Here is a 25,626-nt window from a genome sequence, read left to right on the forward strand (position 1 = left end):
GTGGCTTCAGCTTTGAGCGCGGTTTTAGCGGGGGGTGCTTTGGATGTACATTCTCGTCTCTCCCTAAACAGATGCTGTGGACTATGACATGCTGAAGCAGACCCTGCACAACCGTCACAATCTGACAGAGGACGGGAACCGCAATAAGTTTCGGACTAAACCTGAAAAAGGTGGGAGCCTTCGCAATTTGCTGTTGGGTTAATAAACAGTGCATCAGTCTCGTGGAGAAGTTCAACGGTACTTTAGAAAGAAGATGTTGAAACGACTGTGTTGGGATCAACCCAAACAGTGGAACAGGAATATTAACGCGTTGCTTTTTGTATACCGTGAGGTTCCGCAAGCGTCAACTGGATTTTCGACCTTCGAGTTGATTTACGGGAGATCGGTTCGCGGCCCCCGTTGACAATATTAAAAGAAACGTGGACGAACACCGGAAGTGACGCAGAAGTTGCATCCAGCTATCAATATGTCATCGACCTGCGGCAAAAATTACAGACCACACTTGCATGACATTCGGAAAAATTCATAAACCTTCGAAAAATTGCAGACCACACTCTTTATTACCAGTCTTGGTAATAATAAAAAATCATCCAGAAGCTTTCGTCAACTTGTCTTTACGTTGGTTCAAAATATTCTTCGTTTTCTCAGCGATTTTTCAAACGAAATGATTAACATTAATATGACGTCATCCACTACCAGAAGTTCACGGGAACAACGATTTTACAGCATGTAGACCACGTGGCATGCGAATGTTCGAGAAACGACAATTCTGGTCAAAGAAAACGACAGATTCAAACGTATGATGAACGAATCGGTGACATCGTATCAACCAACGTAAGCAACATCAAACAACGAATCTTTTCACATAAATACCCGAGAATTTTGACTTAATATGAAAAACAGACTTTGTGCCGTCGGTGTATCTGCACGTGATTAGTACACAGGCAACTGTAACCCCCTGAACACCGAAAAGGCAATTATAATGGGGGCGTTGGCAGCTAATTTCGTGACGCAACCGATTCACTGTGAACCCCACGGGTCTTCTTCTTGGTCGAGAGTTTGGCCAATGCCGCCAACCTACGCACAGGGATATAGCGTCACTCAGTGATAAAATGTTGTGCTCAAAGTCGGAAGAGGTCAAAGTTCACAGTTCCACAACTTTTCACGACCGGCCATGCTCGTGGTTTCGTTCATACATCAGCATCATCCAAAGCCAGAATTAACCGAAAACAATAAGTTTGCAAAGCGACTGATGGTCACATGACACAACTATATTTCTTGTTTTTGTATCAAGTGTTGATTGCATGGATATGCAGGTTATGTCGCCTATCATACACGCTGCAGTATAAGCAAGTTGCTCAACGACGTGAATTTAAATCTCATTGTGACAAAAAATTCTCAAATAACAACAGATAAAATCAGAATAATCCCCGAAACCGAATCTCGAAACCTTGCTATGACAACTGATTTTACTGCAATTACGCAACTTCGTGGATTGTTGTTATTAGTACACAAAATACATTATTACTTTTTGGTTACACATATTTGAACTACGCTCAAATCAAAACACAACAAAGTAATAAAATGAAAAAATGTCAACAAAGCTATTCTAAGGAAAATAAATTTAAACTTAAGGAAATCCAAGAATATGAGTAGGAAAGAATATGTAAACAATGCAACTGAATGTTACAACTACAGTGGCGTTATGGAGTCACAAACTGTGTTGAAAATGTGGTATTTTGTGATCCCACTGAACTTCATGGAAGTTACAAAGCAACAGCGGCACCGTAGGAAAAATTCTTCTGAAGATCAAAACACTTCGTCCAAACATCACAAGTTGGGTCGTAAACTTCAACCGATGTCAATGCTCCTTCACTGTCACAACATAAACATTTCTGATATTTATAAACATAATGTTTACAAACTCAATGCAAAAGTAAATTTACTACAAACAATTTTTCACAACAATAATACATCTATAATGGACACATAACCTGTAAAACTATGTAAACAGTTTGAGTCTCATAAAAATCGTCGCTCTAAACTAAATATCAAGTCCAGTCATGAGGTAACCGAATTTCAATCCACTGATCTTTTCAACCAACATTTCTACAATGGGAACTTACAACTGCGACTGCTGGATCGATAAAATTTAAAAAATTATCAAAATTCAGATAAATTGTTGCTTACCCCCCTATAGCAAATATCTTGTTAAGTAAAACACAAGCAGAGTGACCGCGACGAGCAGTTTGGAGTGATACAACATATTCCCATTTGTCATCTCCAGGTTTGTATCGTTCAACTGTTGATATGGGTTTGCCATTGTTGTCTAATCCTCCTTTGGAAACAAAGAAAGGATATTTAACTGTTTTTTTCAATGCTATGTTTACCAATGGCGCCACCTGGTGAACAACAAACTATGAGATAAATCGAGGGAAATCCAACCACAAAAATAATATGAGACACAGAAATGACCAAATATAAAAACAAATAACAAATACATCTTCTCAGTTAGGTTTCATTTTATAATAAGTATAGTATTTCAAACCATGCTTTGGAACTTGTTTTTCTACAAATTTTTCATGTACTGACAACAAAACCATGTGATACAAAGTTTAACCAGACTTAACAAAGTTTTGAAATAAAATCCTCATTAAGTCAAATTGCAATTTTTCAGAAATAAACATAAATTAGAAAAGGCATATCAACCCATAAAACATTTAGTTGCAATATTAATCTTTATAATCACATTAACAGAAATAATTTACACCTGACGAAGCGAGGGAAATCGCGAAAGCTTGTGTACTGTTTACATTACAAAAGTCAGTCTTTTGCAAAAGAGTGCCAATCAGAGAAAGAAATTAACAGAACAGTAAAGTTATTACCTATGACATAGATGTATCCATCCAAAACAACACAAGCTACATCACATCTTGCTTCATTGAGAGAAGGGATTTCTTTCCATTCATCAACCTCAGCATCATAACATTCACATGAATCTAAACGTTTGTTCCCATGACCTCCAATGCAGTAAAGCAAATCTTGAAGAAAAAATACATTGTTAAATCTTTTGAGAACTGTGGATTGAACTTTTGTCCGCAATCTTGGTAGAATGCAAGTGTCGTGCTTTAATAACGTTGCAGGGGTCGTAAGTTGCGCCGTGGCCTTCCTCTCGCTGGAGGTACCGCAACCAGAACTGATTGTTTAACATGGGCCGGGTGGACGTTTTGTCTTACACTTGTAAAACCTTGTGTGTGCCATCGTATGGCCTTGTCAGTGGAGGTCGGTAAACATCGCGGCGACCAAATACATAAGGGCTGGGATTCATTGAGGACAGACGCCCAAAGGTTATTGTGGCGTGACATCGGTTGCGGCTTACAGGGTATCCCGTAAAGACGACAAAGACTTGGTGGTGGCGTCACTTAAATGGGCAAGAAAATCTCCAGGAACTGTTAAAGCGGTGCTGCAAGAACAAGTGCTCATAAAGAAAATAAGTCTGGTGGGCGCCTAGCAGAGCTAGCATACTTCCCATGAAAACCGACGGTTTCACCTAAGGGAGGCATGTTGAGGAGACGGGCTGCGCGTTCTTGTCGGGAAAGGGCAAATAACTGCAGCAAGCGTTACAGAATGGCTTGGTACTTGCCGTTGCAAAACCAAATAACTTTATATTTGATTTTTAAAGTTGTTTGAAGGCTTACAAATTTATTTTATTAACAACTTCCAATTTTGTCCTTAACAAATGGAATGTACTGCAATGTATTTCTACAGATATGAGCAGTCTATAATCCATCAACATAAAGCAAAGTCAAGTTTGTAATTGTTGTTCTTTTTGTGAAGCTTCCATTCTTTAGTTAGTTAAGTCCCAACTCACCCCACTCACCATTACAAACAACAGAACCATGGTTCTGTCGCGCATGCAACATATTCCTCATCCTCTCCCACTTTTTGTTGGTGATGTCAAGTTTTTCACAGCTTGATCCATTGAACTTCCCACCAGTTACATAAATAAAATCTGTAGACAGATGGAACATTGTTATTTAACTGCTTTGTCGCAACCCTCGTGTCTTGTGGATTAAAATTGTACAAAGTTGTTGTTCATGAAAAAGTAAACCCATTTATCGCAAAGATGATACAGTAGAACTCGGTTAATCCTGTATAACACCAGCGTTGATTGCGCGAAAAGCATTGTCCGAATTGACTATTTTGTCATAATAATGATGGTTAGTCAATCTATGTTGCATTGCAAATATAAGTAGATATTATGAATGAAAATGTGACAGAAACCTGACTTCTTCTCCACCAAAATACAGAATAGGCTACAGCTTCATACATACGAATTCGGTAAATTACTGGATATACCGAAACAAAATTATTTTCTTTTAATTATAAATTTATTGTGACATCATTTTTACCTGGTTTGTCTTTACCATGGTACACAAATACTTTTGGTGTTACCCAAAAAATATGTCTAATATTTCGCGGCCCTAAAAGATAAGGTTTAACCAATCAGTTCTGCTTGCAGCACAATAAGCATAGTGATGTAATCATGAAACCTTTCTGAAATCATTGTCAGACAACATAACTTAAATAACGATAGTAAGAAAAACAAAGATTGCCAATTGACGATTGGAATCCTGCGTATGGAAAACTTGACAAAAGTGCATGATTATACTTAAATTTTGGGCAATCTGGTGAGCCAAGTTATTTGCGGACAGCTGTGTTATATCAGGTTTGTTGGCAACTCCAATTCTATGTGGTTGGGACTAAAGATAATTAAGCACAGCACGACAAAGCGATTATAGTTGTATTTAGTTTTAGTTGTACCAACTTATCAGTGCTAGTGGATGGCGCAATATATTACACAAGTAAAAATTAAAAGAATACCACCTTTTTTTCCTAATTTAGTAAGAGTGTTTCAAACGTATGAAAACATAACTTTGTTTTATATTTTGACAACAAAGCATGACAAAGTTCCAATGACTTGCAAATGCAATTAAAACAAAACTTACAACAATTTATAGTCAAATATTAGCATTCAAGTTAGCAAATATTTGTCAGCACTTAGCATCAAACAACATGAATGTAAATAACCCTTTTTTACCTTTGACAAATGCTGATCTACAACATACTCGTTCTTCCAACATATCAGGCATTTCACTCCAAGTATTTTCATCTAAATCCAAAACCTGACATTTCTTTCCACCACCATAGCTTCCCATGACATAAACCTTTCTCCCACATCTTGTTGATGTCAAACCATATCGACCAGGGATGAGTTTCTGTTCATATTACTACAAGTTTATTCTACCTTTCCACTATTTTCTGAGTTAATGTCAGCCTAAAATCGAGGTTTGGAATTTTTGGCACATTTTAATCATATTTTCATTGAAACTGAAACAATATCTGACGAATTAATCTTTTCTCGGCAAAAACATTCACTTCTTGGCACATTTTAAACATTATTCGCCAAGGTTTAGATCACCAAAATCAAAACTGTTTCTGTCGATAAAAACACCTGGATTAATCTCTTTTGAGAGAAATTGGATCTAATCGCAGGCCTTAACTTTACATTTTATTCATCTATTCAGTCTATTATGTTGCTATTATATGCAAACTATAATACCAGTAGTGTTTGATGATAACTTCTAGTTTTATTTATTTGTGTAATAGATTACAATTAAATGCAGACTATATAAGTCTCAGCCTACTTTTTTGTGTTTAAATTGCTTTGTGATGACATCATGACTGACACAATCTTCTTTTGAATTCTGACCACCAATTAGGAAAAATTCTGTGTTGAAAAATAATCATTGTAGTAAATATAAGTAAAAAAATAAGTAAATATTTAATTAGTAAACAACTTACCACTGGAAGGTATACGATGCTTAAAAATGTTGTTGTATTCATCAACGAGCATGTTGGCACACACCAAGTTTTTCCTCACAAGATTCTGGAAAATAATTTTAAACACTAAATTTGGCAAATTCAGATTATGTTGAGCAAACAAATCCATACAAATTCTTCAATAGACTAAACATACTGATGTTTTGCAGCATTCATGAATTTAAGATATCACTATAAACTCACATCCTTGGAAACTTGTTGAAGAAATTCAGATTTCATCGATGAAAGATCAAGTTGGGAGAAAAGATTCACAAACAATTCTTCACGTTGATGAGGATTATAATTAACCCACTTCACAATTCCACTAAAAACAAATTCCTCACAATTCTACAAAAAACATGGAGTCTTCAAAAACAGTTTTTTTTCTACTACTATGAAAAATTTTGGTTGTTCAAAAATTTTAAAATTTAAACACTGTGAGTTAGTTGGGGATTATTTAATATCTGTAATTCATAAACATATCACATTTATTTAAATACTTCAATTTCAGCTCACCATTACATTTGAACATTACATTCTTATTTATTATATTTAACTGTACATTAACCAAAATCATGACATGCGACTGCATTTTCATTGATTATCAGATTAATTTTTTTCAATAAGAGAAAGCTTTACGATATGATAAAAAGCAATCAATGGTAACAAAACCTTTCCCCTCTGTTTGATGATTGCAGACATATCTTCAACATCGAGTTCCATGAAATCATCATGTTGTACAACAGTTGCAATGTTATCAACAATCATTTGGTTTGTTTTCTTTTCCACATCAGCAAGATTGTATCGAGTAGCATAAGCTCTTAGTTTCACGCAACTATCCGTTGTGACCATGTGAAGAATGTAGCGACCACAGAACGTCTTCAAATCTACAGGTTTTTTGGTAAAGTAATCATTTAGGTGGGTAGCTAAACTTCATTTCTTTATTCTTTTAAATTTTAAAATTTCTTGTAAGAAACATTTAAATTTAATTTCTTGTAAGAAACATGAAAAACATTGGTTCTATGAACTTTTATTATTTAAATTGTCAACCCAAGACAAAAAACGTTTTACTATATGTGACAAACTCACAAACACTGTAAGTAAAATAATTTTGTGCATAATTTTGTCGCAAAATCATGTACTTGAGTAAATCCTACCATCCATTTGCATGTAATTAGCATCTTCCAACACTTCCAACACATTGTCTTCTGTTAATTCAATATCACCAGTGTAAATATAATCCAATACACTTTCCAGTCTTTTAGGTGGAATTGTGTCAAGATTTATTTTCCCATCATATTTTTCTTTCATCTGCAAAAAAATGCAAGTTAAAAAAAACCCTAAACCAAACACAAGAAACCCAGTAAATGCAGTGAAATTCTTCTGTATGCTGAACTTGTTAATAATTATCAAAAATACTTTTAATTTCCATGAATGTGTGATTGAAGGTTATGATGAAATGTGTTTGGAAACTTTACCATGTGACAATAATTTATTAACCATCACAGATTCATACGTCTTTAAAATTAATTAATTATAATTTAAAATCAGGATTCGAACATTCCTAATTAAAGTTGGTTGCAGGCTAGAGTTTTAAATAAAACATGAGTTTAGCGGTTGATGCCTTATTGTGAGAGTTGCGAGTCAAACAAGAGCGAGGAACACAAAAGCAAGACTATATAAGAGTAGCAAGAAAAAGGCAATAGCACGCTTCGATGCACAGGCAAACACCGCCACAAGTCATAAATAGATTTATCTCAGAAACTAACAAAATAAACCAAAATTAAAGAACAAATGAGCCACAATGACCAACAAGATGAAGACAGTGCACATTGTCTGATACCCAATCATGCAACTATAGCATACCAATGATGTGGTTATGTGCACAAAATGGATCGACATTCACAAAAAAGTACCATAAAGTGCTTGTCTAGTTAATAATGTAGATCGGTCTCAGTTACCAGACGACTGATGAAACCTTATAGGTCGAAACCTTCTGTGCACTACAGTCTGCAGCCCATTTGAACAAATAAACATTTACCTCAGTGGTTAACATTCCCTTAAAGTATCGAGACATGGAAGCAACAATTCCAGCATTTATTGGAAAGTTTTCTCCTTGGGAATAAAGTGTTTTGTTGCAAAATTGCTTGGAACTTTTTCTGTCACTGAAAGGAAGGAAATAGTTAAATTCTGGTGTTCACAGAAACAGAATCTATGTGTTGCATCATGCCACTATCTGCTTGTTGTAGTGACTGAATAAACTGACTGAATGCATTTTGATTTGTGTAGCACTCGCATAAGGACATATTATATGTATTAACCATAACGCAATGTATTGATTTTTCCTACATATGACAACTGTACATATGGTAATTGTACATTTTTGGAGCTGGTCTTAAAACAAAAAGTTTTATACAGATAAACTTACAGGTTTAGAAAATCCATTATTTTCTGATTATGCATGTTTATTTCTTCTTCTGTTCGCCGCATTGTGGTTAAGAAGTTCACAAATCCACTTAAAAGTGCTTTGCCCTACTGTTTTGACAAACTGTGTCAATAAATAAGGAAAGAGTATCAAAATGAAGAATGATAATTTGGGAATTCAAAACAAAACTTCACAGAAAAGTTTGGTTACTTTAATATAATGTGGTTGCTCTACTAAAAGTAATGCTTAACGTTAACATAATGTGCGTAATTGCATTTATAAATTCGTGTTGATGAAGGTCGCTTTAATAATTTAACAAACATAAACAATAACAACTACTATGAACTCTGGTTTCTATGACTACGGGAAATTCCCTGAGGAAAAACAAAAGTATTAGCATAGAAATCTTAAATGCAATTGTTCAAAATATTAGTGATATTTTGATTGAATGCCACAGGAAAAAACGAGACAGTTGGATTTTTAAAACCGTTGGTATAAATTACATAAATCATATTACGGTCAAGGTAAAATCTAAGCTAAATCAGCAGCATCAACATGCGGTGTAAGTAACAAGAAAAGAAATTAGCAGACCGTCATTTATCAGAACAATGTGGCGACTTACTTTTTGAACCTGTTTCAATAAAATACTCCTGTGAAATTTATGGGTGTAGGATTGCCAAATTATTGTAAGTGATGAATAAATAATGAACATCTCGGTAATAAAGAAATCACCCAGAAGCGTTCGGCAACTTGTCTTTACGTTGGTTCAAAATGTTCTTTTGTTTTCTGAGCAACATTTGAAATAAAAAGCTTATCATCAACGTTACGTCATCCACCACCAGAAGTCCACGGGAACAACGCTAAGAAGAACTTAAGTTAAAGAACGCTGAGCTGAAGTTAAAGGAAGCATCAGCTGAAGCTGAAGAAAAGCGCGGGGCAGCAGAAGCTGAGGTCGAGGCTGTAGCGATAAACGCAACAAGGCTCAGGCAAGGGCTCATGAACTGGAAATCAAGCGGCCGGAGCTATGATTTGACAAACATGGGTGCAAGTCGACTAGATAATGCAGCGCCTAACTAAGCAAAAGCAAGGACGCCTAAACTTCCAGCATTTGTGAACGTCAACGACGAACTGGACAGCAACCTTCGGCGTGCGGTTTGCTGCAAACTGTAGATGGGACAAGACCGAGTGGCTTCAGCTTTGAGCGCGGTTTTAGCGGGGAGTGCTTTGGATGTATATTCTCGTCTCTCCGAAACAAGCTGAGGACTATGACATGCAGTCTCGTGGAGAAGTTCAACGGTACTTTAAAGAAGATGTTGAAACGACTGTGTTGCGATCAGCCAAAACAGTGGAAAGGTTTATTAACGCGTTGCTTTTTGTATACCGTGAGGTTCCGCAAGCGTCAACTGGATTTTCGTCCTTCGAATGGATTTACGGGAGATCGGATCGCGGCCCGTTGACTATATTGAAAGAAATTTTGACGAACACCGGAAGTGACGCAGAAGTTGTATCCAGCCACAATATGTCATCAACCTGCGGGAGAATTACAGACCACACTTTTGTTGGCCAGTGCGGAGCTTATTAAATCAAGCCAACGATACAAAAAGTATTTTGACTTCAGTTAACTGTTGAGAACATGGCGCAAGTGCTTCTGCCCACGGACCACAACAAGCTGCTTCCGCAGTGGAAAGGATCATTTAAAGTTGCGCGGAAAAGTGGTCTTAACGACTAGACACTGGACGTTTGATGTAAGGAGAATAAATATCATGCGAACATGATGAAAAAATATGTGGCGTGTGATGCCTGGAAGACGACTGACAAACAACCGACAGTCGTTTCCACTCGGTCAAATACCGCTTTGTGTAATGATGCGATGGACGTCGATGAGCGCAGCGGTGGAGCAGAGGAATTGGGCATCAAGTTACGACCAAAGCTCTCAGCCAAGCAAAGGTCGCAGGTGTTTGCTTTAGTCGAACAATATTCGAGTGTTTTTAGTGACGTACCTGGCATCGTTTCCATCAAGAAGCATCACATTCAGTTGACAGATGATAAACCAATGCGCTCGAAACTATACACAGTGCCTTGTGCCATGAGGGACGAAGTTCAAATGGAGATCGAGGAGATATTACGGTTTGACGTCATACGACGGTCACAGTCTGTGTACGCTTCGCCTGTAGTGGTTGTGAAGAAAGAGGAGGGGTTAAACCTGATATGCATCGACTACAGGAAGCTGAACAAACTAACGGTGTTTCATCCGGAACCAATGCCTACGGCCGAGGAAGTGTTTCGATGCTTAGCTGGAGGTAAGTACTTTACAAAACGTGATCTGACTAAAGGATAAAAGCAGATCCCATTGTCCGAAGAAGTCAAACCAAAGACAGTTTCATCACGCACTCTGGGACATACGAGTTTCTCATGATGCCATTTGGAATAATAAACGCTGGGCAACGTTTGTAAGAGCAATGAGGTCCATTATTACTGGATTGGGAGGATGTCGAATGCTTTATTGATGACATTTTGGTGCACTCTGAAAGCTGAGAAAAACACATTAAAGCTTTGGACGCTTTGTTAGCACGGTTTAGCAAGGCCGGGGTCGTCGAATTGCAATCAGGAAGGAAAAAGTTGACTTTCTTGGACACAATGTAAGCACAGGAGTTTTGGAACTTGCGCATGATTCGAGAGGCAAAACGCCAGAAGACGAAAAAAAGGTTCGCATAAATGAATAAAGATCTTGAATACGTCCTGCTGCAAGGGGGCAATGGCGAGCTATTTCCAGTGAGCTATGCCAGTAAGAAACTATGTAAGGCGGAAGAGTCATATTCCGCATTTGAAAAGCAGTGTTTGGTCATTGTATGGGCTATTAGGAAATACAAGATTTGTTGTATGGCGCTGAATTTACTGCAAACCGATCATAAGTCGCTCACATACTTGTCATCGACCAAGTTTACTAATGACCGTGTTATGCGCTGGATGTTCTTTTTGCAAAGTTTTCTTATAAGGTACGAAAGCTTAAAGGGCGAGGATAATGTTTCTCAATTCAATGAGTCGACTTTTCGACAATTCTTGACTAGGGAAAACAACAATTTTTGACGTATGCTGAACGAATCGGTGTCATTGTATCAACCAACGTATGCAACACTACAGGAATAGTCAAATATTTGGACTCAGTGATAAATCAGCAGACTTTTTCTCACCGTCGTACACTCGATTAATACCCAGTCCACTGCAGCCCCCTGAACCTCGAAACAATCACAACGGAACGTTGACCGGCAAGTTCCTGACATTGTTACCCGTTTTACTGCGAACCTCCGAGCATCCGAGTAAAATAATAATGTTCGCGAAAGTTTTTTTTTCATTTGTCGTTACTACCGAAATATTGTCTCCCGTCGTCTTCTCATTATCTAAGTTTGTTTTCGGAAGTACAATAAACACCACGTGATTGCTTACGGAGATCGACTTGATTCCATTATGGTAAGTCGTGTAATTTTGGCGTAGCCTCAAAGGAGCTTTTCACAAATCGTACATTTTTGTTATCAGGTGACAAAAAATTTTTGACCCAACGACGAATCGGCGCAAAACACGACACAAATAAATCCAGAGGAAAAACACTAAGAAGCGTTCGATAACACTTGTTTTACGTTTATTCATGCCACAGTTATCTCAGCGGTTTTTAAAACGAATTGCTTGACATCAACGTGACGTCATCCACTACCAGAAGTCCACGGTAACAACGATTTCACAGCATGTAGAGAATACGTGACATGCGACAATTCTGGTCAAAGAAAACGACAGATTCAAACGTATGATGAACGAATCGGTGTCATCGTATCAACCAACGTATGCAACATCAAACAATGAATATTTTCACATAAATACCCGAGAAAAAAACAGACTTTGTCTCGTTGGTGTATCTGCACGTGATTAGTACACAGGCAACTGTAACTCCCTGAACACCGAAAACCCAATTATAATGGGGCGTTGGCAGCTAAGTTTGTGACGCAACCATTTTAACCGTTCCACTGTAAACCCCAGGTTTTCTTCTTGGTCGAGAGTTTGGCCAATGCCACCAACCTACGCACAGGGATATAGCGCCACTCAGTGATAACATGTTGTGCTCAAAGTCGGGAGAGGTCAAAGTTCACAGTTCCACAACTTTTTGCGACCGGTCTTGCTCGTGGTTTCGTTCATAAATCAGCATCATCCAATGCCAGAATTAAATTAACCGAAAACAATAAGATTGCAAAGCGACTGAAGGTCACACGACACAAGTTTATTTGTTGTTTTTATATCAAGTGTTGATTGCATGGATATGCATGTTATGCCGCCTATCATACACGCTGCAGTATAAGCAAGTTACTCAACGTCGTGAATTTAAATCTCATCGTGACATAAAAATATTCAAATTGTGAACTTCGTTTCAAATCAAAACACAAAGCAATTTGCACAAAAAAATATGAAGGAATGTTAGCAAAGCTATTCAAAGGAATACAAATTTAAACTTAACTGATCGGCTGACTCAAATAAATCCAACTTCAACATAAATAGTTAAAATCACATAAATCTCATTACAAATGTTTGTTTTCAGCTTACGTAAACAAACACTTATTTTTTACCACGTGATTTCAGGAAGGAATATGTAAACAATGCAACTGAATGTTACAACTACAGTGGGGTTATGGAGTCACAAACTGTGTTGAAAATGTGGTATTTTGTGATCCCACTGGACTTCATGGGAGTCACAAAGCAACAGCGGAACCGTAGGAAAATTTCTTCTGAAGATCAAAACACTTCGTCCAAACATCACAAGTTGGGTCGTAAACTTCAACCGACGTCATTCCATAACTGTCACAACATAAACATTGCTGTTATTTATAAACATGATGTTTACAAACTCAATGGAAAACTGTGAATTTACACTGATAGTTGTTTTTCACAACAATAATATATCTATAATGGACACATAACCTGTAAAACTATGTAAACAGTTTAAGTCTCATAAAAATCGTCGCTTTAAACTAAATATCAAGCCCTGTCTTGACGTAACCGGAAAATTTCAATCCATTGATCTTTTCAATCAACATTTCTACAATGGAAACTCACAACTGTGACTGTTGGATCGATAAAAATAAATAAATTATTAAAAATTAGATAAATTCTTGCTTACCCTCCTACAGCAAATATCTTGTTTTGTAAAACGCAAGCAGAGTGACCACGACGAGCAGTTTTGAGTGATGCAACATATTCCCATTTGTCATCTCCAGGTTTGTATCGTTCAACTGTTGACATGGGTTTGGCATGGTTGTCTACTCCTCCTTCGGACAAAGAAAGGACATATTATTTTTCGACCACACGGGATTTGAACCCAGTATTGTTATTTGCAATGTTATGTTTACCAATGGCGCCACCTGGTGAACAACAAACTATGAGATAAATCAATGAGGAAATCCAAGCGCAAAACTAACATGAGAAACAGAAATGACCAAATATGAGAAAAATTAACAAAAATCTTTGGCAAACGAATGTTTCTGAAACAATTAAAAACGAATAAAATTTCGCAGTTAGGATTCCTTTTATAAAATACACAGTATTTAAAACCATGCTTTAGAGCTTCTATTCCTAGATGCAAATTCTGCAAAGACAGCAAAACCATGTGATACAAAGTTTAACCTGACTTAAAAAAGTTAATTATTTCAATTTGAAATAAAATCCTTAACGAGTCGAATTGTAATTTTTCCGAATTAAAATATAAATTAGGAAAGGCATATGAACATAAAAAACATTTAGAGATAATATTAATCTTTTATGTACATTGACAGAAATAGTGAGGTTATTACCTATAGCATAGATGAATCCATCCAAGACAACACAAGCCATATAATTCCTTGCGTCATTGAGAGAAGGGATTTCTTTCCATTCATCGACCTCAGCATCATAACATTCACATGAATCTAAACGTTTGTTGCTCCAAAAACCTCCAATGCAGTAAAGCAAATCTTGAAGAAGGGAAATACTGTTAAATATATGTAGTACTGTGGATTGAACTTTTTACCCGCAATCTTGGTAGAATGCAAAGAAATTTGCAGTATATTCACGAGGGTTGTTCACAAAAGTGTTTCTTTTTTAAAACATTGCAACAACTCCCTCAAATTGCGAGGTTGTATCAGAAACATCAAAATATAAATATGAAGTAATTTGGTTTTGTACAGTATATGGGACAATACATTAAGATAGAGCAATATGTTTCCTAGAAGTGGTTATTTTGTAACTAAATGGGAAATTGTGGTTTTGCAAGTAATTTTAAAAGTTGGTACTTCAAAAAAAAAATCGCACTATTCTAATACATCAGCATAAAGCGGTTGATGCTTTTTTGCGGGCGTAGCGCAAAACGCGCGTATACAAGGCGGCAACCGCGATACAAGAAGAAGGCAATGGCACGCTTCGATGCACATGCGAACACTGCAGTTCCCCCAAGGCCCCCATCAGAAGCGGGCAAGTGTCACGCTTTAACAACGTTGCGGGGGTCGTAAGTTGCGCCGTGGCCTTCCTCTCGCTGGAGGTACCGCAACCAGAACTGGAAGTTTAACATGGGCCGGGTGGACGTTTTGTTTGACGCTAGTAAAACCTTGTACAAGCCATCGTGTAGCCTGGTCAGTGGAGGTCGATGAAGGTCGCGACGAACAAATACATATGGGTTGGGTTTCAATGAGGAAGGGACAGACGCCCGAAGGTTATTGTGACGTGACATCGGCTGCGGCACAATTCGTTGCAAGGAATCCCGTAAAGACGGCAAAGACTTGGCGGTGGAGGCACCTTCATAGGCAAGAAAATCTCCAGGAACTGTTAAAGCAGCGCAAGAACAAGTGCTCAAAAAAACAGGCCTGGTGGTCGCCTAGCAGAGCTAGCATACTGCCCATGAAAACCTAAGGTTTCTTGTCACCTAAAGGAGGCATGTTGAGGAGACGGGCTTCGCGTTCTTGCCGGAAAAGGAAAAATGACTGCAGCAAGCGTTGTAGAATGGCTTGGTACTTGCCATTGCAAAACCAAATACAAATTCATGTTTTTAGAAAGCATTTATCAACAACTTTTAATATTGTCCTAAGCAAAAGGAATGCACTGAAATGTATTTCTACGGATATAAGCAGTCTACTTCATTGATATAAAGCAATGTCAATCTAGTGATTCAAGAAATGAATGAATAAATCTATTGGTTTACAGAAAATTTAAAAACGTTGTTGTTTTTGTGAAGCTTCCATTCTTCAGTTAGTTAAATCCCATCCCACCCCACTCACCATTACAAACAACAGTAGCATGGTATGATCTCTTATGCAACATATTCCTCATCCTCTCCCACTTTTTGTTGGCGATGTCAAGTTTTTCACAACTTGATCCATTGTACCTCCCACCAAATCTGTAGACAGATGGAACATTGTAATAAAGACATCACACATACTTTAGTGAGCAGTATTGTTATGTTACTGTAGCTTAATGATGGAAATGTGTCTGGATATGATGGTGGTGATCTTACATTATTTAAGTGCTTTGTCGCAACCCTCGTGTCTAGTGGATTAAAATTGATCAAAGTTGTTGTTTACAAAATTAAATCCTATTTTGAATTTTAACACATAATTTATAGCAATGATGGTACAGTAGAACTCAGTTAATTATATCCTAATTACGTGATTATCCCAATAGTCCAACGACGATTGTTTTAAGCCTAACATTATGTAGTTACAGGAATATCGCCCCAACTGTAAACCTGTAAAATTTTTGTTGCAAGATGTTAATGTAATGAAAGGTGGCCTGGTGAAAATGCTAAAGCGCAAAACTTCACCCAAATATGGAATAGGCGAAGATGTGTGTTAAACATAAATATTTTCAAAGGATGTTTGATAAAAAAAAGAGTTTGTAAACCTAAAGCTTAGTAAGAATTTTAAGAAAAATATGCATAACGCTTCGCAGCCCTAAAAGATGTAGTTGCACCAATCAATTCTGCTTGGGGCACAATAATCACAGTGATGTAATAATTGAACCTTTGTAAAATGATTGTGTGACATCATAATTCAAGTGATGGTAGTAAGAAAACAAAAATAGCAAAGTATAGTAATAAAGCATTTCTGTTGCAAATTTTCAGTGCTGGCAGATGGCTGAATATATTAAACAGGTTGGCATATTTGTAGAATGTCACCACAAAATATTTTTATTTGCTTCAAATTTTTTATGCAAGGAAAAAAAAATTATTAGCTTAATATCGGCAATATAACATAACAAAGTTCTTGCAACTTGCAAAACTGCAATCGGGCCAAATCATGTCCTTTTATAATCAGTTTATTCAGTATTATCACTTGTGTGCAAACAAAATGAATGCAAATAACCAACATTTTACCTTTGACACATGCTGAACTACAATGCACTCGCTTTTCCAACATATCAGGCATTTCACTCCATGTATTTTCATCCAAATCCAAAACTTGACATTTGTTTTCACCATCATCACCTCCCATGACATAAACCTTTCTCCCACATCTTGTTGATGTCAAACAAGATCGTCCAGGGTTGAGTTTCTGTTCATATTACTACAAGTTTATTTCTACCTTTCTACTTCTTTCAAAGTTTTAGTCAGCTTAAAAATGAGTTTTGGAATTAATTTTGTTTCTTGATAAACAAAGCTTTCTTTCAACACATTAATAACAATCTTTGCAAATTTTCAGAAATCAAATCAATATAAAAAACAACTGAACTAAATCTTTGCAAAATTGGTTGGGAAACATTTTTAAGTTGTAAGATTCAATTTTTTATTTTAATGTTATCATATTACTCATAAATACAGACTATAGTAGTTACAGCTTACCTGCATGTGTTTTAATTGCTTGTTAGTGACATCATAACTGATACAATCTTCTTTTGAATACTTACCCCCGATTACAAGAAATACTTCAATGAATGAATATCATTTTAGAGTTGAAATATAAGTTAAAATTAATTTGCACACAACCTACCACAGCAAGGTAAACATTTGGTTACAATTGCAGTCAAACCATCAACGAGCATGTTGGCACACACCAAGTTATTTCTCACAAGATTCTGGAAAAAAAATTCAACATTATATTTTGCGAATTCAGGTTTTGAAATGTGAAATAGCAAATCATTGTATGTAATTTGTGCAAAAAGTCTGAACACTTTTATGAAGCATTCATGAACTACAAACTCACATCCTTGGAAACTTGTTTAAGAAATTCAGATGTCATCGATGAGAGATCAAGGTCGGAGAAAAGATTCACAAACAATTCTTCACGTTGATGAGGATTAGAATTAACCCACTTCACAATTCCACTGAAAACAACTTCCTCACAATTCTACAAAAAAAATTGAGTTTTTCATAAATATGATTTCTTTCTAATCAGGGCACAAACTGATTGTTTATGAACTTTTCATATGAAACACAGTGGGTTAGTGGGGATTGTTTAACATCTGTGATTTATAGAGATATCACAATTTATTAAGTCTACTATAATTTCAGCTCACCATTTCACATTACATTTTTTTTATCATATTTAACTGTTTATATACATTGACTAGTATCTAACACCGTAACAGCACCTTTCCCCTCTGTTTGATGATTGCAGACATATCACTAACATCAAGTTGCATGAAATCATCATGTTGTACAACTGTTGCAATGTTATCAACAATCATTTGGTTTAGTTTCTTTTCCACATCAGCAAGATTGTATCGAGTAGCATAAGCTCTTAGTTTCACGCAACTATCCGTTGTGACCATGTGAAGAATGTAGCGACCACAGAACGTCTTCAAATCTACAGGTTTTTGGTAAAGTAGTCATTAAGGTGAGTTGTTTAACATTAAAAAGACTTGTTTCTTTATGGTTTTATTTAGAATATCAACCTCATATATAAAACCCTTTGTTAATTGCTTTATTTTTCAAATTATCTCCCTAAAGCACCAAAGCCTTGTATGAGGAACAAACATAGGAAGCAAAAAAATTATATAATATGAATTTGACACATGTATTTTAGCAAATCCTACCATCCATTTGCATGTAATTAGCATCTTCCAACACTTCCAACACATTTTTCTCTGTTAATTCAATATCACCAGTGTAAATATAATCCAATACACTTTCCAGTCTTTTAGGTGGAATTGTGTCAAGATTTATTTTCTCATCATATTTTTCTTTCATCTGTGCAAAAACTAGAGCTTAAAAAACCTTAAACCAAACACAAGAAACCCAGTAAATGCAGTGAAATGCTTTTGTATGTTGAACTTGTGAATAATTATCAAAAAATATGTTTAAATTCAATGAATGTGTGATTAAAGGTTATGATGAAATGTGTACAGAAACTTTTAAACAATTCCCAAAAAGAAACTTTTAAACAATTCCTGATACCCAAGCAAGCAACACTACAGGATACCCAACGATTTTGTTTGGTACCTGGGTATGTGCACAAAATGGATCGACGTTCACAAAAATAGTACCATGAAGTGCTTGTTTAGTTAATAATGTAGATCAGTCCCAGTCACCAGATGCACCGATGAAACCTTATAGGTCGAAATATTGTGTGCACTACTGTCTGCAGCCCATTTAAACAAATAAACATTTACCTCAGTGGTTAACATTCCCTTAAAGTATCGAGACATTGAAGCAACAATTCCATCATTTATTGGGAAGTTTTCTCCTTGGGAATAAAGTGTTTTGTTGCAAAATTGCTTGGAACTTTTCCTGTCACTGAAAGGAAGTAAATAGTTAAATTCTGGTGTTTACAGAAACAGAATCTATCTGTTGCACTATGCCACTTTCTGCTTGTTGTAGTGGCAATAAACTGACTGAAAGCAGTTTAACTTGTAAAGAACTCACATATGGACATATCATATGTATTAAACATAATGCAATTCATTTATTTTTCCTACATGCAGTAATTGCACATTTTTAGCGCTGGTCTCAACACAAAAAAGTTCTTAACAGATAAACTTACAGGTTAAGAAAATCCATTATCTTTCGGTTGTGCAAGTTTATTTCTTTCTCTGTTCGCCGCATGGTGGTAAGAACTATTAAATCAACCCAAGATAGCTTTTCCTGCTGTTTTATCAAACTGTGACATTAATTAAGGAAAAGGCATCAAAATAACGAATGATAATTTGGGCATTCAAAACAAAACTTTACAGAAAGATTTGGCAACTTTTTATTATATGGTTGCTCTACCAAAGTAATGCTTAACGTTAATATAATGTAATAGAATTGATAAATCCATGTTGATGAAGGTCGCTTTAATGATTAAACAAACATAAACATTAACAATCAACTATTATGAAATATGATTTCCATCATTATGGGAATTCGGTTATCACACTTACACCTCCTCCGAAAGTCAGACGCATAACTGACGCAAACCTTGTTTGTGCGGTCACAATGGGTTTTGGCATGCGTCGGTTAGCGTCATGCGTCAGTGCTTACATATAATTTCTATTTTATACTTCGCTAAGCGGGTGAGTTGGGTAATATTTCTTTGTAGTATGATATAATTTTTATGAAGTAAAAAGTTGTTGATAATAAATTCAAAAGGGATAGTTTTGATAAAAATTGCTGTAGTTAACATATGATTAACAAGTTTGGTGGTAAAACTGGTGTACGTGTTTTGCAGGCGAGAAGTCTTGGAATGTGTGGAATGTGTTTTCATGAAACATTTTTTTTATTGCCAGGTCTCCAAAATAAAATTTGTTTCGTTTCATTTTTAAAAATGTTAAAGTTAAAGTGCATACACTGTGAAAAAGGTTGGGAAGTGGCTACCCAAAAGTTTGGGAAGTAATGTGCAGAAACCCATAAAACTTTATTGGGTTGTCACTACCCTAGTTTGTTTGGTAGATTATCGTTTCACCTAAATTGGGTACTAACTATTTTACCTTGTTTCGTTGGGTTCCAATGTGCAGAAACCCCATTTTTTTGGGTATCTGATATTGGGCAAAAACACTTTTTCCCAATCACACAAAGCATTGCACAATAATAAAAAAAGTGTATTTGGAATGGAAAGAACAGTCACTTGAACAATGAAAGAAACTGCAATAAAAAAGTGGCAAGAATGGAATAGAAAAGAACACTGGAACTTGAACATTATACACTGGTACCATTAGTAAGTGTCACAGCAAATGACATGAAAACAGTTTCACTGAGTACACTTTAACAACAGTGCCAACTCTAGCAGACTATCACAGAGTGTATTTTTTCCACATCTAACTTAAACAAGTACACTTGCAGAAATTGCATTATTTTTTTGCATGCTGGCTGTATTCATAATTTAAAACACAGTGATACGCCATTACAGCAACAATACCTTGAAAAATGTCATGAACATCTAAAACAGGGGACTGATCAATACACAAAGTTATTTTTAGTTGGTGTTGTGTAGATGGTCAGGTATTACTGTCACTATTTCTGAAACTGTTGTATTTTTCTGTAATCAAACACATTTTGTTAGACTCCACATCAAAAATCAATTACTTCAAAATTAACATTTTTATTTTCAAAATAACATACCCTTGCTTCCACGTAACTCAATCCAGTGATGCTTTTCCCATGCGCACAAACTTTTACACAGCTTGCTTCCTTAATGCTGGAGTGAGAAATCTGCAAATATTATAATATATTTCAACTCCAACAAAGAAATTGAATGAGGGCCATTTTTTTAAATTTCCGTGGAAGGTTTAAAGCCCCTAATATGATCTGTAATCTCCACTCTATCTATAAAATCCGCATCAGAACATTCATTTTTCTCACGTACCTTTGCTTTCTGTGGTGTATCATTTTTGAAAAGTTCATGGGTGACATAATGTTTTAGGCTTCTCAGAATTCATTTCTCTTCAATACTGCCTACACCTTCTGTAACCAATTGATCAATTCTGGCAAATAATCTTTGATCAACAGGTTGAAGAAATCCTGCAGCCTTAACAAAAAAGATATATTTTCAGACTTCAGTTATACATAACTTGTTTTTCATAGAAAACCCACTTCCTCTAAAACATGATATATATGGTCGTCCTCTTTGGGGAAGCAAACACTGCCAGTTTGTTCCTTTATTAAGCGCTTGTCATTGTTTTGCAGCAAATCTTTTATGACAACACTCGTCTTTTTCAGTTTGGATTTACATTTTGAGACCAACTAAACATTTGTCGTCAAAATAACAATAAAATAAAGCAATTTACTTCCAACAAGTCAAAAAATACCTCAAACTGTGGGAACTTTATAATTTTCTGAATTACAATATTCGCCTTGCAATTTTTTTTCGTCCCTTGAATACACAAACGCTTTCTGCAAGGATTTGGGTTATCTTGTAACTGAAAAGGGAGAGCATTGTTTAACCTTTTTCAACATAAAGTCACATATATACTTGTATAGGAATTGCAGCTCGACGTCTTTCGTTTTTTATTTTGTTACGATCCTTTGAATGCTGACATTCCAAGACCAGAGTTTGTAAAATGATGTAAGGGGTGCAGTTGCTCTTGTCCTTATTCAAACGAATTTTTGATATATCTGCAAACATACAACAACATGGGTTATAAATTAATTTGCACCGGAAAACTGTCCTACTGCCCTGAAAAGGAAACTAAATTAAAAAATACTTTACTGCTTTCTTTATACCAAATGATCTCTTTCGCAATGCAATGAACTTGGTCATTGTGGAAATTTCAAATTTCTGAACTAAATTCTTTGCTTGTTCCATTGAACATACCCACTACAACATTGGCTGAATTTAGTATGAAAATCTTTTGACATATGAACTGAACTAGTCAACAACAACCTGCAAATTTTGATCATTTTTCTTCTGTGCTGGTTCTGATGTATTTGGGTAAAATTTGTAAATATGCTCAAAGTTTTGTGTTAAACCATCTACTCACCATTTTACTCAAATTAGTGTCTGGTGTAAACTTGTTCTTTACAATGTTCACAAAACATCTTGCTCCCTGTGAAACACCTGTACTTTGGACATCAAGAGTTTTTCTTATTTCTTTACTTGCCTTTTCGAGAGTATACTTTGTATGCAACTTTTTGGCAACTGTAAATAACCAATGACAACAGGTATACATATATATTACCATACTTTTTAACCTCAGAAAAACCAAAACATCACAGATAGTTATCACATACTGACAAATATTACGCCTCTTAAAATGCCAAAGTGATTCGAAGCACTTGGACTGGGTAATAATACATGGAATGCCAGCATCATTCCAGTGCACAGAGCTGTTACATGAATCTTTAAAAATGAAACTCATTGACAAAAACAGTGTGAGGTGGAGTTTCAAACAGAAAGTAGAATTTAACTCACCGTATGATTTAATTGAAGACGGCTTCAAGGTTAGATCAAGTGATTTTTCAAAATTGAGTAATGTATTTTTTGCATCCTAATTGGACTCATACCACTGTCAAAGAAAAGCAAAATTGTGAGCAATTTATTATCTTCAGTTTTTTAGAGGAAACAAGCTATCATTTTGGACTTAGTCAATGATGTTTACTTTTAAAAAATGGGTAATATTTCAAATTAACCTACCTTTACCACAGTATTTGAATTTGTAAAATCAATCACGGAAATTGATATTCGATCATAGCTGCTAAAGAAACATTACACAATTTAAATAAGGGTTACAGCACACCTGTACAACCTACCGTGTATCAGTAACACCTTCAGAAATTAGCAATCACCTCGATATTGCCACGCAATGTTTAAATCACCGAGACTTACTAACGTCAATAATTGTGTTTTCTACTCAAACTTTTTCCACAAAAAAAACATGTTTCTAGTACAAAATCAGTTAAATCTGCAAAAGAATCTGAACAAACAGTTATAACCAACAAGTCCAAAAGGAAACCTGTGGCGTCGCACAGCATGCTTTCTGCTACATGTGCACAGCTTTTTTGAGAAATAGTAATCCTATGGAAGCACTGACGCACGACGCTAACCGACGCATGACGAAACCCATTGTGACCGCACAAACCAGGTTTGCGTCAGTTATGCGTCTGACTTTCGGAGGAGGTGTAAGTGTGATAACCTGGGAATTCCCTGGGGGAAAACAAAAGTATTGACATGGAAATCCTAATGCCCGGTCTCTTCATTTAAATAAATTATGGAGTGGTTGTTTATAAACCACCCCGACATTTTTTAAACATCCCACCTTGAACAAAAAAAATGATGTGCTTTTTTCGAAACATTTATGAAGAACAAAGATGCGTTTTTTTGTTTCCTTTATTTATAGTTTTTATTCAGATTCCACGTCCAACGCATAAACTGTGATGAGGAATGGAATTTCTCTGCTTGACAGTGTCAGTGACGTCCTAATTTGTTATTTGTATTGCGCCTGACTTGATATGTTTTTGTCGGTGTATTGCCACAGGAAAACATGTGACTGTCAGATTTTTAAAACTGTACAAATTTTATGTGAATCATAGTAAGGTCAAGATAAAATCGAAGGTAGATCAGCAGCATTAACATGCAGTGCACGTAACATTAGCAGACCGTGACGATTAGATTTCAAAATGTGTTTCTCACATGAAGCGATTAAAACGTTGTCTATCCTTACATTTGCCTTTTTCTAAATGTACCATTGTTTTTATGCATCAATTATTATGACGCAACAATACGTGTTATCAACAGGTGGCGTGCTTAAAAACCTGAAGTTTTGAACATTTGGGGAAAGGTTTCTAAAACATTTCAATAAATCCACGGGTTTCAATAAAGCCTACCGGCAAGTCTTTTACAACCATCGGAACGATGTGCCGACTTACTTTCAAAACCTGTTTCAATAAAATACTCATGTCAAGTTTATGGGTGCAGGATTGCCAAATTATTGTAAGTGATGAATAAATAATGAACATCTCGGTAATAAAGAAATCACACAGAAGCGTTCGGCAACTTGTTTACGTTGGTTCAAAATGTTCTTCGTTTTTTCAGCGGTTTTTAAAACGAAATGTTTAACATCAACATGACGTCATCAACTACCAGAAGTCCACGGGAACAACGATTTCACAGCATGTAGAGAGCACGTGGCATGCGAATGTTCGAGAAACGACAATTCTGGTCAAAGAAAACGACTTTTTCATACGTGTGATGAACGAATCGGTGTCATCATATCAACCAACGTACCCAACATCAAACAACGAATCTTATCACATAAATACCCTAGAATTTTGACTCCATGATAAAAAAACAGATTTGTCTCATCGGTGTATCTGCACGTGATTAGTACACAGGTAACTGTAACCCCCTGAACACCGAAAACCCAATTATAATTGGGAGTTGACAGCTAAGTTCGTGACGCAATCATTTTAACCGTTTCACTGTGAGCCCCAGGTTTTCTTCTTGGTCGAGAGCTTGACCAATGCCGTCAACCTACGCACAGGGATATAGCGCCACTCAGTGATAACATGTTGTGCTCAAAGTCGGGAGAGGTCAAAGTTCACAGTTCCACAACATTTTGCAACCGGTCTTGCTCGTGGTTTCGTTCATAAATCAGCATCATCCAAAGCCAGAATTAACCGAAAACAATAAGATTGCAAAGCGGCTGATGGTCACATGACACAACTTTATTTGTTGTTTTTATATTAAGTGTTGATTATCTGTATATGCAGGTTATGTCGCCTATCATACACGCTGCTGTATAAGCAGGTTGCTCAACGTCGTGAATTTAAACCTCATCGTGACACAAAATATTCAAATTGCAACAAATAAAATCAGAATAATGCCCCAAACCGAATCTCGAAACCTTGCTATGACAACTGATTTCATTACAATTACGCAACTTTGTGAATTGTTGTTATTAGTACACAAAATACATTATTATTTTTTGGTTACATATATTCAAACTACGTTTCAAATCAAAACAAAGCGAAGTAATTTGCAAAAAAGAAATTTGAAGAAATGTTATCAAAGCTATTCAAAGGAATATAAATTTAAACTTAATTGATCGGCTGACTCAAATAAATCCAACTTAAACATAAAAATTTACAATCACATAAATCTCATTACAAACGTTTGTTTTCAGCTTACGTAAACAAACACTTATTATTTACCACGTGATTTCAGGAAAGAATATGTAAACAATGAAACTGAATGTTACAACTACAGTGGGGCTTTGGAGTCACAAACTGTGTTGAAAATGTGGTATTTTGTGATCCCACTGGACTTCATGGGAGTCACAAAGCAACAGCGGAACCGTAGGAAAATTTCTTCTGAAGATCAAAACACTTCGTCCAAACATCACAAGTTGGATCGTAAACTTCAACCGATGTCAATGCTCCTTCACTGTCACAACATAAACAT

General features: G+C 36.1%; 3 protein-coding genes across 4 annotated transcripts in view; all 3 read right to left on the bottom strand.

Annotated features, from left to right (window-relative positions):
• On the bottom strand, positions 1-16,826 carry LOC145895903 (uncharacterized). The gene is made up of 5 exons (XM_082984685.1): positions 16,689-16,826; positions 15,595-15,713; positions 14,140-14,298; positions 2,191-2,338; positions 1-1,875 (listed from the first exon to the last, which is right to left on the bottom strand). The coding sequence occupies exons 1-5, from the start codon at positions 16,697-16,699 to the stop codon at positions 1,767-1,769; spliced, it is 546 nt and encodes a 181-aa protein (XP_082840811.1). The 5' UTR covers positions 16,700-16,826; the 3' UTR covers positions 1-1,766.
• LOC145895856 (kelch-like protein 26) overlaps positions 12,555-25,626 on the bottom strand; it is a 21,877-nt gene continuing 8,805 nt past the window's right edge. Inside the window, exons 11-12 of one of the 2 annotated variants that reach the window (XM_082984648.1) lie at positions 13,470-13,617; positions 12,555-13,147 (exon numbers count right to left, since the gene is read on the bottom strand). In XM_082984648.1, the coding sequence (XP_082840774.1) occupies positions 13,042-13,147; positions 13,470-13,617 (254 nt within the window). In that variant the 3' untranslated portion in view covers positions 12,555-13,041. Of the gene's footprint in view, positions 13,148-13,469; positions 13,618-24,869; positions 25,609-25,626 lie in introns of those variants that run through there. The other variant, XM_082984640.1, reaches the window with a different exon arrangement.
• LOC145912161 (uncharacterized) lies at positions 20,342-22,970 on the bottom strand. The gene is made up of 9 exons (XM_082999573.1): positions 22,861-22,970; positions 22,639-22,732; positions 22,458-22,566; positions 21,700-21,842; positions 21,536-21,646; positions 21,321-21,470; positions 21,094-21,255; positions 20,850-20,939; positions 20,342-20,766 (listed from the first exon to the last, which is right to left on the bottom strand). The coding sequence occupies exons 3-7, from the start codon at positions 22,537-22,539 to the stop codon at positions 21,163-21,165; spliced, it is 579 nt and encodes a 192-aa protein (XP_082855699.1). The 5' UTR covers positions 22,540-22,566; positions 22,639-22,732; positions 22,861-22,970; the 3' UTR covers positions 20,342-20,766; positions 20,850-20,939; positions 21,094-21,162.

Source organism: Ascidia mentula, chromosome 1 (assembly GCF_947561715.1).
Source record: "Ascidia mentula chromosome 1, kaAscMent1.1, whole genome shotgun sequence".
NCBI classification, from domain to species: Eukaryota; Metazoa; Chordata; class Ascidiacea; order Phlebobranchia; family Ascidiidae; genus Ascidia; species Ascidia mentula.